Source organism: Phaseolus vulgaris, chromosome 2, assembly GCF_000499845.2.
Source record: "Phaseolus vulgaris cultivar G19833 chromosome 2, P. vulgaris v2.0, whole genome shotgun sequence".
Classification (NCBI taxonomy): domain Eukaryota; kingdom Viridiplantae; phylum Streptophyta; class Magnoliopsida; order Fabales; family Fabaceae; genus Phaseolus; species Phaseolus vulgaris.
Window position 1 is genome coordinate 17,306,425 of NC_023758.2, and position 13,929 is coordinate 17,320,353.

General features: G+C 34.8%; 1 protein-coding gene across 4 annotated transcripts; it reads right to left on the bottom strand.

Annotated features, from left to right (window-relative positions):
* LOC137810822 (auxin efflux carrier component 3-like) lies at nt 1–4,512 on the bottom strand. 4 transcript variants are annotated; one of them, XR_011080973.1, is made up of 6 exons: nt 2,825–4,512; nt 2,312–2,594; nt 1,544–2,161; nt 1,200–1,357; nt 739–815; nt 1–643 (listed from the first exon to the last, which is right to left on the bottom strand). XR_011080973.1 is itself a non-coding variant. In XM_068612282.1 (6 exons), the coding sequence occupies exons 1-6, from the start codon at nt 4,128–4,130 to the stop codon at nt 577–579; spliced, it is 1,977 nt and encodes a 658-aa protein (XP_068468383.1). In that variant the 5' UTR covers nt 4,131–4,509; the 3' UTR covers nt 1–576. The 4 variants fall into 4 exon arrangements, 2 of the variants coding, with proteins under 2 accessions (XP_068468383.1, XP_068468381.1); XR_011080972.1 differs by having other exon boundaries at nt 2,312–2,600; nt 2,825–4,441; XM_068612282.1 differs by having other exon boundaries at nt 2,076–2,161; nt 2,825–4,509.
* Nucleotides 4,513–13,929: the final 9,417 nt, after the last annotated feature.

The following is a 13,929-nucleotide window of genomic DNA, read 5'->3' on the forward strand; positions in this document are numbered from 1 at the left end:
TTAAACAAACTCATTATATAATAATAAAATTGAAGTAAACAAATGACTAAACAAAACTAAAAAAACCAATCTTCAGCTTATATTCCAATTTCATTTCCCCTACCCAATTGCTCAGCTGTCTTTGTTACTTGATGACACAAACCTGACTCTCTAATAAAATTTACAAATGCAGATACGGAGGGAACCATTTCTAGATTTCATTGACTCTGCTCATGCGAGCTTTCCCCTGTTTTTCTCTGCTATGTCTCCCATAAGCTGTACTTGTTCCTCTCTCTCTGCTCTTGAAAACTGTGTCTATTTTGGACTTTTGATAGGGGATTAGAATTATGAGGATTTGGGCCAATTGGTCAATTTTTTCATAAATTCCAAAACTTTTGGAAACTCTCGAGGATCTCCTCTGCTTTAAGGATACTAGTTTAGTTTGTGGCTTTTGTTGCTCAGAAGATCCACATCCTTGTTAATAACAGCATAATCCACTGTGGTCACCAGGCATGCATGCTAATTCCCAAAGTATAAAATGGTTCCAAAGGGTCATTCATTGTGTCCTGGTGTGTTGGCTACTACTGCATACATATTTTACAAACCAAGTAATATGTAGTAGACTAGAGTAATTGGTAGAGCTATCAACATCCCAAATATAACCCTGCAATTAATTTGCAAATTCCACAAAAAGTGTCAACCTCTTTCTTAAGAAAAAGAACAAAAATCAAAATAAAATACGGAACTTTAGTTACTTACCCTGTGCTAAGAATGGCTGGATGAACGTTGTACTCCTTGGCAAACACAAATGGAACAATCCCTTGCGGAAGGGCAGCCTATGAACAATAATTGCATATTCAGTAAGTTAGCATTCCTAGGCTTTTCATTTAAATCATGTTTAACATGATAGCCAAAATGGCACTAGAAAAATCCATTAAAATTTCAAATAAGATGTAAGATGCTATGAAACACGCTTTCATGAAAATAATTTTTATCGTTAACTAAAATTTAGTAAAAATTGTAACTAGTAAATAAAATTTAGTGGAAAGAGTCTATTTAACGATTTGTTATTAGGTGAATGTACAGTGCCAAAGTGTCCTAACTATTGCAAATCCATAACTTACTCTGTAGCATTCAAAGATATCAAAGTAATTTACACACGTAACCACGATTAACAGTGTCATATCAATGAAATGGGATTATAGGTCAAGGTTAATTACCTGAACAATAGCTACACGTAAAAGAGTGCCACGTAGGCCAACAGCGATGGAAGCTGCAGCCATGACGGCTGGACCTGTGAGGAATCGAACAGCCATGGCAAATGTTGCAACCGAGTTCCCACACGCAATTATGTTGGGTTGAAGAGCCATGAAGAGACCTACAAGCACAAAAACAGCGAGAGGTTAGTGCTAATTTTTTTTATAGCCGATAGGGTAAACAGGTGAAAATGAAAAGAAAAGAGAAGGAAAAGGGCATCGAAAATTTACAGTCATGGGAAAATGTTTTTAAGTTTTGTGAAGGAAAAGATATTTTTAGTACTACTTGATTCGTCTAAATCAACTACCTTTGCCTAATTCGGGTCCAAAAATAGCACCGGTCCCCACCACCGCCCTGGACCGCATAGCGACGTTGTTCAAGACCATACCCCACATGTCGGGGACATTGCACTATCACTATGCAATCCCCATATTATCGTCTAGTGAACAACATCATCTGCTTGTGTTATGTGGTAACAAACTTCAATTCAGTGGACGCCCATTACTTTGTTTATGCTTATTACTTGCTTTACCCCAAATCCATACTTTTCACTCATTCATCACTCTCACCTTACCATCGCATTCAATCAAGTGCCGGTGTTCCTCTCCTTCTCATTCCATATTTTCCAACAAACTACTATTTTTAATGCAACCAACAAAATTATTTAAATACAATCACATGAACATCATTAGTTACTCTCTTCAGTGTACGTTTAAACATCGGAAAAGGGAGTCATCATGAATAACGATGTTTTCGCCAAAGAGGAAAGAAATTGCAAATATAGGGGAATGAAATTATTGGAAGAGGAAGAATTTGGACAAATTATTACGGCCACTCACCCAAGCTGAACATAGCCATTCCAAGACCAGCATCAGACAGTATGGAGATTGATTTCTCTATTATTTTGGGCATGTGCACATGCCACCTGCAATTAATTAATTAATCAGTGATCATATATCACAACTACGTCAACACAAAATAACCATCCTACAGTAATAATAATAACTAAACCCTAAAAGTCAAAACCATGCCAAAACTTCATCGTCGTTCCAGATTGACTTTGAAATTTACTTACCTAAACGCCACCAGAGACCAAACGACACCAATGAGGCTGGAGTAAGTGTTGGGGTTGCGGATAAGCTTCCGCCACACCATAATCAGTATGAGACGAGTCATCACACTCGCAGGAGGCATGTGTTTCGCCGCGGTGGCCACACCCGATTTCGGGTGTAGCTCCGCCGTTGAACTGGAACCCAGCTTGTTAAGCCCAGTGGCTCCCGCTTTCTCTCCCTCTTCCTCCACTTGTTCACCTTCTTTCCCTGGAAACTTCAAATCTTCACCCCTAAATTCTCCTTCTGCTGCAGCTTCAGTTCCAACCCACAATAACCCAAATCAAATCATTTCCTCAAAACAAAACCTAAAGTAAGTTCCAAAAGTACCTAGTTCTCTTGTTCAATCACACATTTGAACTTTGATTGTTTCTTATTAAAGACTTCAACTTTAATTAGAAAATTGGGTCAAAACTAGTTTAACACTGTAGTTAACTTAAGTCGCGGAGAGAAAAAAAAAGAGAATCTAGTAGCACTACCTTTGTTGGCTTCTCCATTTTGAGGGTGTTCGTCGGCTACCAACATCCTAATCTCCTTGGCACCTTGATCGGAGCGGCCCGATTGGTCGGAAGCTCCGAAATCGGCTCCACTGAACACATGGAGGCCGCCAGCTTCAGAAACCGGCGAGGCACTGGAGCTCCACACGAACATGTGCAGCTCCTTAGCGTCGTGGCTAGCTTTGTTACTGCCGTTGGGTGGTTGAGCAACTTGAGGAGCAGCTTGAGCTTGAGCCTGCGGCTGAGACTGAGGCTGTGGCAGTGGCTGTGGCTGTGGCTGCGTCTGCGAATTCTTGCTCACACTCTTTGTTAACCCAGAAGAGAATTCAGGGTTCGGAGCAGGGTAGGCGGCGGGCACGGTCTGCACGGCGGGGTAGAAGCCGAACCTGGGGGAGCTGATAGCCTGAGGCGCGGGTGCAGAGTTCTCTTCGAAATTGGAGGGCCTCGGTGTGACCCCGCGTGACGTGGACTGCACGGAGTACAAATCCGCAGCGCCGAAGTTAGAATGCCTAGGCGCGTAACCCATCATGGAGTAGAAATCCGCGTGGTTGAAGTTGGAGCCACGTGGCGTGGGGTTACGAGAGGAGCTGAGGCTGTAAATCTCGGCACCGGTGAGGTTAGACGGGCGAGGGGTCATCATGAAGGACCTTCTAGAAGCATTGGATTTCCTAACGGTCACGTGGAGCTTCCCATCGTCGCCTACTTCAGCATCAGTTTCGAGGAAATCCCTTCCGTCGAGCGAAACGACATCGGAGTCGACCTTGAAGGAAACTATGGAAGCAGCGGTTTCGGGAAACTGTTCCATTATCAAGAGCTTGGCGCCGCGGTACTCGAAGAGGAAGAGGAGGAGCGTGTACCAGATGATGCACTGGAGCACCACGACCTGGACCATGAGGCTGCCGGAATATTCGCCGTACATGGCGATAAGAAGAGGGATTCCCATGACTAGCGTGTTGGGCAATGTAGAGAGGGAGAAAATGGTAATCATCCACTCCAAGCTCCCGTTGGCGGTGAAGTTGGTCCAGATTGCCAGCGCAAAAAGCATGATGATTTTCTGGAGCGTGTCGGCAGCGATGAAGCGGAAGTTCATGGCGTAAGGGTTGTTGGTGGAGATGAAGTGGAAGGAAAGAAGCGGAACGGCGAAGATCGCGACGAAGCGGTTTATGCCGGAGCATTGGTCCGGCGAGAATATCTTCCACCACCGTACAGAACCGTACGCTAAGATCATGGCGACGTAGAGCGGAATGACCGCCGTCAAGACGGTGTACAAATCGGCCCAGCTTATCATTTTGGTTTTGTTTGAATAAAATGGTGCGGTGTGCTAGTAATGGGATGGCATAAGCGAGAAAAAAAAGGGTAAAGTGGGAAGAAAGTGAGAGAATAGAAAACCGTTAGATAACTAACTGGAGTGAGAGGGGATATATGTCTCTGTGGGAGCGAAGGTTTGTGCCTGCTATTCCTGCTGTGCTCTGAATTTGGTGATGAAGTTTTGAGAGAGAAAGAGAGAGAGAGGCAAGGATTTAGTTTAGTTTAGCTTAGCCTGTACATATATAGACCTATGAGGGAATAGAGTCATATATAGAAGGAGAAGAGGTGGATATATATGTATATAACTATGTATTTATATACTCAGGGGGTGAAAAGAACTATAATTATATCATCATTATAATAAATAGAGCACTTTTTTTTTAGTTTTTATTTGAGTCTCATTGAAAAAGAGGGGGATTGGGGGGACCACGAGGGAACAGTGTGAGGTTGGGTTAGGAACTCACCGCCTGCTATGGTTAAGTTACCCAATGCTGGTTAAGATAGTAAAGGTAAAGTTGCACTGGACCATGCGGTGGGGAAGAATGCGTATTAATTTGGGTGACATGGAAGACGTATGCTTTTTCCTTTTCCGTTTTTTTTCACTTTTCATTTACTCTTCCTTCCTTTTCGTTTCTCAACCTCAAAAGCTGTTTGCAGGACCCACTTCTAAATAATCTGATTTTTATCTACTTTGCAAATTTTTACCTATCTTTTCTCAACCATTAACTCTAGGGACCATCAATTCATCATCACTTCAATCACCACCACCACAACACTAAACCAAATATAAATAATCCCACCATTAAATGTAATCACAAACAAACATATAACTCATCTTCTATACTTAATGTTAACAACAAACTAATATTTATATGATTGATGTGTTTAGTAACCGACAAACACGATTAATGCCAACAAAAGAAAACACAGGGATTCACGGTAAAAAAAAAGGAAGGTGAGAAGGGAAAACATAATAAGGGCAAAAAAGAGAAGAGAGAAAATTGTGTTACTTAAAGTATTGTACTTGTCCGATGTGATTATCACTTGTAGTGATGGGTGAATAACGACAATGTCATCTAAATACACTATAAGAATTCATTTTATACATTTTCTTACAATATGGTGTGATTAACTTAACCTTGTCAAAATCTATTTGACATTGTTATTGAATTTTTCTCAGATGATTTTTTAGGCCATACATAAATTTATCAAATTCACATATTGTTGTATTATGATATCATTATGATTTCCTTATTTTATTTTATGTAATTTTCAATCTCAAATAGTTACAAGATAAATTATGGAATTTTAATTAAAATTAATTTTCTAATTAGTTGTTTTCAACAAAGAATAAAATGAATATAAATAATATACTTTTGAGAAATGTATCAACCTTAATATGAAAAGACTTTCTCAAACCTCTTAGAATTATAAAAAAACTAATCAAAATTGTGTGCTACATACTATTAACTTTCCAAACCACAAATCAAACCCAATCAAAAAGCATTCACCCCATTACAATAACAATAAAATAGCATGATGCTAAATGCAAAAAAATAAACAAATATTGCTTCCACATCATGATCTTCCATATATGTATATTTTGACCATAACTCCACTTATACTAACCAAACCTCTAGCCACAAACCCACATGTTGAAGGTCTAAGTTCCACATGTTGAAGGTCTAAGTTCCAGTCTTATCCACTAAGATCTTTTGCAAAACAACTTACATATCAAAACAACTTTTCGATGTTAATATATACCACCAGTTTGGTGTAGTCTTAGGTAACTAATCGATTAATGTATCTTTCCATTTACATTTAACTTTGTAATAAAAATCCATTAGTAACCAATAAATTGTGTTTTTTTTTTCTTGAAATTGAAACAACTTCCCAATTCTTATTTTCTTTTACTACAACCATTTATTCTAAAACATTATAGAGTAACTTAGTGACATAAAATAATATCTTTTTCAAACAATGGAAAAAAAGTCAATAATGACACATTTAATAAAAACATATAGAAAAAATAGCATATCTTTATATCAATTCATCTTCATCATTAAGAATACATCTAATTCATTAAGTTTCATTAGCTCTTCATATTCTTTCCAAATCATCATTTACATATCCCAAGTATTCTTCAATTATTTTTCTAACAATAATCTAGTAGTTGGAAGGATGTTAAAGATGTCTTAGAAAGTTTGTATGACTTCTTCTCAAATTTCTTGATATGAGAGTAAATTATCATCACACATTAAATGTCATTTAGTACATTTTTTTTTTCAACTTGAATTTTTGATAAGATAAAATAATTTATTTATTTTGCTGAAATTGATAATAAGTCTATATCATATATATATATATATATATTTAAGTTCTTTGATAATAATTTTTTTTTTTACTTTTGACTATATATAATATAAACCTTTTAACTTATTGGAAATATAGTATCTGAAACAATAATACTAAAGAATAACATATCATATAAATGTCATAAAGACCTATCGAACAAAAATCATTCAAGTTCTCTAAAGGGATAATTCTAGATACATGACTAGTCACTTCTAGTCTTTTCCTCTGTAACCACTAGTTGGTTACAAATCTTTTATATATACTTGTAAATACTTTCTATTTCAACAACAATGAGAATACAGTTTATTTTCTAAAGTCTTTCTCTTTGTGATTTCTCTTTTTTCCATTTGCCTTATTTACTCACATGGTATACAAAACTCTCTTTACTCATGTCCACCTTTTCTTTTCCTTCGGCTAACGATCTCGAAAAATTTTCTGACGTTTCATCCTTCACACCTCATACATTCTCTACTCCAATCTCACTAAAATTGTATGATGACAACTTTCTTCTTTGGCAACAAAAAGTCATTGCTATTGTATATGGTCTCAATCTTTTAAGATTATTGGAGGATCCTTCGTCACTCCACAATTTCTCACTGTCGCATATCAAGAATCTATCAAATGCTATTTTGTGATTAATTATACAATGCTATTTTGGACTAAGAAACACCATAAAGTCATTTATTGCCACATCATAATGAATTGATTTTTCTATTAATACTTTTATCTATATTTAGTACATAGACCTCTTTTGTGTATAATTGAATTTATTTGAACTACTGTTTCTTTATCTTGGTTAGGCCTTAGTTCAATTACTTTAACATAATGTATATTTTGATATTATTTAGTATTCGAGTTATAGCTTGAGATCTAAACCTTGTTTAAATATGATTAATGCTTTGTTGGAAAACCAAGAGATAGAGCAATAATCTCATGATGAAAACAGAGGTTGAATACTAAAGTTTAGAACCATAATTTTATAGTTCCATCAAATCACCTTATGACTTTCATTTTTGAAACAAAATTTACCATCTTCAATGTGTCACTAGTAACGGAATCAGTGTTTCATGTAGACTTACGAAGTATTTACAATAACATTTATGAAACTCAGTTGCATTTTTTAAAATATTTTATTGTTCTAAAAAAAATATTTCTTTTATGTAAAAAAAAAAATCTTTTATGTATATTTTCTTGCTAAATCAGGAGCAAGCACATGATTCGTCTAAGGAGCAATGATTTATGAGGACCCTCTACGCCGTCAAGAGTTTCATAAATAAAATCAGTGTCTTCCTAAAGCTTGGTAAGATACGTTTCAGTTTATATTAATAAAATCTATAATCAATTCAATAGCAAGATAAATATATAAAATAAGTAGTATTAAATTAAATTATTTATATCTAAACACGCGTATATACTATGCAGTTTTAGACCATAAATTCGAAAACACGCAAACGTAATCATTATTTGAATTATTTATACATTTTCTAGTTTTAGATTTATAATAAAAATATAACAAGCTAATTAATGCACCTAGCAAGAATAATCTAAATCCATAAAGTTTAACATTAATCGTATTTTCTTTCTCATTATGAAAACTCTCTTGAGAATCAATGTGAGGTTTTATATTTATTCCTCTAGGAGATTTGTCCTTATTCTATTTATTTTGTTACCGTTTTAGTTTTTCTTAAATTATATATTTTTATTCTATTCTAATTTTTAACAAACACGTTTTCTCTTTTTAAGGATTCATGCAAAACTGATAACAATAAGTTAATTTATTTTGTATTTAGAAAAAATAACGTAGTAACTCTGATGTAATTATTAACAAAATTGAGAAAACCAATTCAATAACCCAAGAACCAAAATGTGTTTAATTGTGAAAAATCTACTGTAGGTAATGGGTTCATAGCAGTTTTGGGAGAGTTTAGTACACACAAAGTCCGAGTAGGTGTTGTTAACATGTACTCATCTTGTGTCCTGGATATCAAACAACAAATGTGGAGAGAGATAACGTAACTTAAGCAATCTAAAAATTGTAACATGTGGTGTGTATACAATATATTTTACTTAGGGGGGTGTGATCATTGTACAATTGTCTTAAAATAATCCGTACTAGATTTAGGTATCTAGATGTATGGCTTCCAAGTGATGGGTTTATAGAGTTGGTCAGGAATTTGTGGAACTCTTACTCCATCTATGGTGATGGATTGGTGAATCTTAAAGATAAGTTGAAAATTTTGAAAATGAATCTTAAGAAATGGAACAAAGAAGTTTTCGGATATACTAGTGTAGCAAAGGTAGGTCTTGTTAGACAAATTGAAGATTTGGATAAGATGGATGAACATTGTGATTTGAATGGGGAGTTGAGAACCAAAAAGAAGGGATTTGTTTATTCAATTGAAAATATTAAATGCCAAAAAGAACTCCATCCATAAACAAAAAGTAAGAGCAAATTGGTTAAGATTGAAAGATACAAATTCTAAGTTACCATTCTTTAATCATATGGAGAAGAACTAGGAATCAAATTAAAGGGATGTAGGTAGATGGAAGTTGGAGTTCTTAGGTGATTAAGAGAGTAACAAAGAATATGTTCCAATCTAGATTTAAATAACAAATTATTGTAGTCTTTTCCTAACAAATTATTGTAGTATGTGGTTAGAAAATGTAGAATTTAAATCTCTTGATTTAGAGGATAATATTCTACTGACCTCTAAAATCACTGAAGAAGAAATCAAGGCAACAATTTGAGATTGTGAAGGATTAAAAAGTCTAAGGCCAGATGATTTAATTTTAACTTCATTAAATACAAATGGGAAATTATTAAACTAGAGATGCTTCAAGTTATACAATGTTTTGAAGTTTATGGGAAGTTTCTTAGGGGTTATAATGCCTCTTTCATAACACTTGTGCCTAAAGTAAATGACCTGATAAATTTGGAACAATATAGGCCTATCTCTCTGGTTGGGGCAATGTACACAATAATCTTTAATTTGTTGGCTAATAGAATAAAAAAAAATGTTGCCCAAAGTTATAGATAAATCTCAAACTACTTTTTTAAAAGGATAGGGGTTTGTTAGACATTATTTTGGTGGCAAATGAAGTGGTGGAGGAATTAAGAAGGGAGAAGAAAAAATGAATTATTTTCAAGGTAGAGTACGGAAAAAGCTTATGACTCGGTGAAGTGAGATTTTATGTACTATATGATGACTAGATTAGGCTCAACAACTAGGTGAGTGGAACACCATGGGGTGGGAGTGGAGACTAGGATGAAGGAGGGAAAGGATTGAGTAGGAAAAGGTACTTCTTAACCAGTTGATTAATGAAATCAATTTAGTTCAATTACACAAGAGTTATCATGACTGTTGGAAATGGAAAGGTGAAGAGGATGGTCAATATTTTGTTAAATCTGCATATGCGCATTGTTGCATAATAATAGAATCTTTGTGGAATGTCCCATCCTAAATTATTTGTGAGTTGTTAAGGCATCTCCAAATACCCAAACCTTTGCATGGAGAGTCTTATTATGTTAGGTCCTAACAAGGGATAATTTGGTCAGGAGAAGAATTAATCTACACTCAACTAAATGTCTGTTATGTACAGAGGGGAGGAAACGATCAACACCTTTTCTTTACATGCAAAATTGCTCATGTTGTTTGGAACCTTTGTTGTAGTTGGGTGGGTATCAGGCTTGTTCAACACCATGACCATAAGTCCCATTTCCAATAGTTCTATCTCCTCCAATGCAACTCAAAGCAAAACAAGGTATGGAAGGGTGTGTGGATTGCATGTATATGGACCATGTGGGATCACAGGAATAAGGTGGTGCTTAAATAAGGTAAGGTAGACATTAAGGAAATCTTCCATATGACATAATTGAAGGCATGAACTTGTATGAAAAGTTGATCATCTTTTGTTTTGTTCTCCCTATCAAATTTGGATGCTATGCCCTATTCAGTGTTTGAAATATGTGAAATGAGTCTCTCTGTCTCATATTGTGTTATTATATTTCCATATCTGTTTGGAAGTTTTGCCTTATTATGTGCTTGTTATTTGTAAATGTATTTGCAGTAGCAGGTTTATTTCTTTGTTGTCTGGTATGCAGTTTGTGTGTAAGGTTTTAGATGAGGTATTACTTGTAGATCAAGCGTTTCAACCATCCTAGTGCTACAACAATTGCAGCAAGATCCACTATCCACAATGAGAGAACAAATGTTTTCTAAAACTTTACATCTTATGTGAAAGATGTTATCTCTTTGTGTTTCATGGTTCATACTAGGTTGATTGTCGAGGGTTCTTCTAATCATCATTAATTCCCCTTCACATGGATATGCACTCTCACTATTTTCTTTTTCTTCTTCCCCGCTAGACTCATCATCTTGGCTGCTATACTCATCCCTCCCTCTTAAGATCATGGTTATCCTATTTGGGCATTGGGATGCTATATGACCTCTACCAAGACACTTAAAGCATTGAATGTCTCTACTGTGGGTTTGTGGGATAAACACATCTTTTTCTATATTTTTGGGAGTTTCTTTAGATTTATCTTTTAAGAAACTATCCTCCTTTTCTTTTTTATACTCTTTCTTGGGATAAGAGTTACAATAAGAACTCTCCTTGCGACTTGGCCCTTTTCTCAAAATTTGTTGCTCAACTTTTATGCAAAGTTGGATCAAGTCATTCAAGTCCATATAAGGCAAGGGTTCCAGTTTATCTCTTGTCTCAAGATTGAGACCATTGAGGAACCTAGCTATGGTGGTGGGTTCTTCCTCCCTAACAGAGGCTCTCATCATGTAAAGTTCCATCTTTTGCCTATACTCCTCTACACTCATGTTCTTTTTGTTGGAGTCTTTGGAGCTTGTCCATCAACTCTCTATTGTTGTAAGAAGAAATATGGCGGCGTCTCAAGGCTCCCCTACGGTCATTCCAATATTCTATGGGAGGGTCCTTGTGAGGCGCCTATCTCTCTCTATGACTGTCCATCAATACATAGCATTTCCTTGAAAGCTTAAAGTAGCTAGGGGTACTTTTCTCTCCTCACTAACATGATGCCAAACAAAAAGTTATTATAATTTCATTTCCCAATCTAGGTATGTTTCAACATTTTCCTTCCCATAAAAATGAGGTAAGTCTACCCTAGTCTCTTTTGGGCTTTCTGTTCTAATTCTTCTAGGTGGAGGTTTATAATATTCATTAACTCTCAGACTCCCCTCAGCTTGTGAGTCAAACCTAGAACTAGATGCATGTGATTTTTTTTTTAAATTTTCTAATGTATTAATATTTTTCTCTAACAATCTTCACTCTTCTTCTAAGATTGCAAGATGAACCTCTCTTTGTTTTTTGTCTTCCAAAATTTGAGCCTCATGTTGCAATTGTCTAAGTGATAGTGATTGAAAATCTCTAGCCAATTGTTTCAAAAGACATTTTGTGGATTTTCTATCACTTTCATTATGACTTGAAGAATAAGTAGACATGTTTAGAGTTATGTGATAAAAGTAATTTCCAAAAAGAAAGATAGGTGGAGTGAAGTAGGTAATTTCCCAAGAAAGGAAGGTGGATCATTAGGATATCTTAAATACCAAGTATTTCCTTGCTAGATACTATCCCACAATACTTTCACAAACCTTTCTCTAAGAAATTTACTTAGAGCACAATCAAAGATGAAAACAAAATTTTATGCAAGAAAAAATGCAAAGTAATAAAACACTTGAAAGAAATTGCTAACTAGAAAGCTTTTAAACTAAGCATTTTCTAAGGTGAGGCTTCTTGGCACTTTGAACCTTGAAAATACACTCACCGACTAAGACGAATTTAATCCACTAATTAATCAAAGTCTGCAAAATACAACTCAATGAACTACAAAGAATATTAGGTCAACAATTTTTTTTATGTACAAAAAATTAAAGGCCTATTCTATGCACTTCTTCACTTGTAACTCCTTTTGGTATTTTGTGTATATTTTTGTTTGAGTTTGGTGTTGTCCCTTGATTTGCCTCTTTAAGATATTCAACCTTAGATATTTGGTTTTTAACTCTATAGTGATGTAGCTTGCACCAAAAATTTTCAGCTCCACAACTCACCAAAGCACAATAGATTACTTCCACCAAAAGAGGTCAAAAAATTTCAAAGCAACAAAATCAAAATTAAAATTAAGGACTACTTCAAATGGAATTGGTAATTGACATGACTTAAAAGAGTGACCAAGAAATTGAAAAACAAGAAATTAAAGTTCTCAAGAAAAGATAGAACACAAAATGGAATCCTAGTAAATGGAACTAGAAAAGATGAATAAAACCAAAACAACACTACATAATTTTTGTGTAAATTTTCTTTTAACTTGCAGAATTTATGTTGGACAGATTACTCCAAATTTGAATTTGAAATTTTAACCACAGAAACTTCAATGTTAAAGCTCAATGTAGGTGCTGGAATTTCACAAAAAAATGCGTCAAATAATTGTAATAATTGCTTCAAATTCACTATCGATTCAAATTTTCCACAGTCAGATTTTTTTGCACTCGATCCATTTTTCATTTACCATTTATTTTTATATTTTGAATTTTGATATACTTTTTTTTTTACTTTTTCTTAACATATCAAACTGCTCAAATCCATAATTTCAAACTTTTTCACCAGCAGAATTAATTTTGATAAACATTTTCAGCCAGCACAGAAACTGTAAAACAGAGGAAAACCTATATTGGAATTAAAAATAGCATTAGAAACTTCAAAAACATAATTGAATTGAATGGAAAATGAACTTGTATGTAACTAACAACAAGTATGAACTCAAATCTAGAAAAATTAAAAGGCACCAAAGGTCAAATTCAGAATATATCTTGTACTCAAATTAAAATCAAGTAACCAAAATTAACAACAAAAGTACTACATATAATTGATGACAATTCTGGATGAACATGACATTGACAATACTTGAATGAATTCCAAAAATTAAAATGACTCAAACACAAAAAATTTGACTGATTGAAATATCAAGAAGACTCAATTAAAATAAAAAAAAACAGAACAACATACTCAAATAGAAATCTATAAAATGTAAAATGGAATGTTCAAGAACAATTGAACAATTTAAACCGAATAGAATTTTAAAAACAACAACATAACATGAAATTGAAATTAAAATAGCAAGACAATTCAGAAATAATTGATGAACAACATGGAAATGAAGAACACACAAAAATAAAATGAAGGGAAGACACTTATCTCTTAAAGAACAAGGGTCTGATACCAAATGATGGTGTAGCCTTCATTCCGAATAGGTTTCTTGGATTTTTGATGAACTTGTGCGGAAGCTTGATGGAGGAAGCAGATAAGGATGACTCCAATGGAGTTATGGTTTCCTTGAAGGTGGATGAGAGGTAGGGAGAGTGATTGGTTGGGCCATATCACTTGGAGAGGTGAAGAAG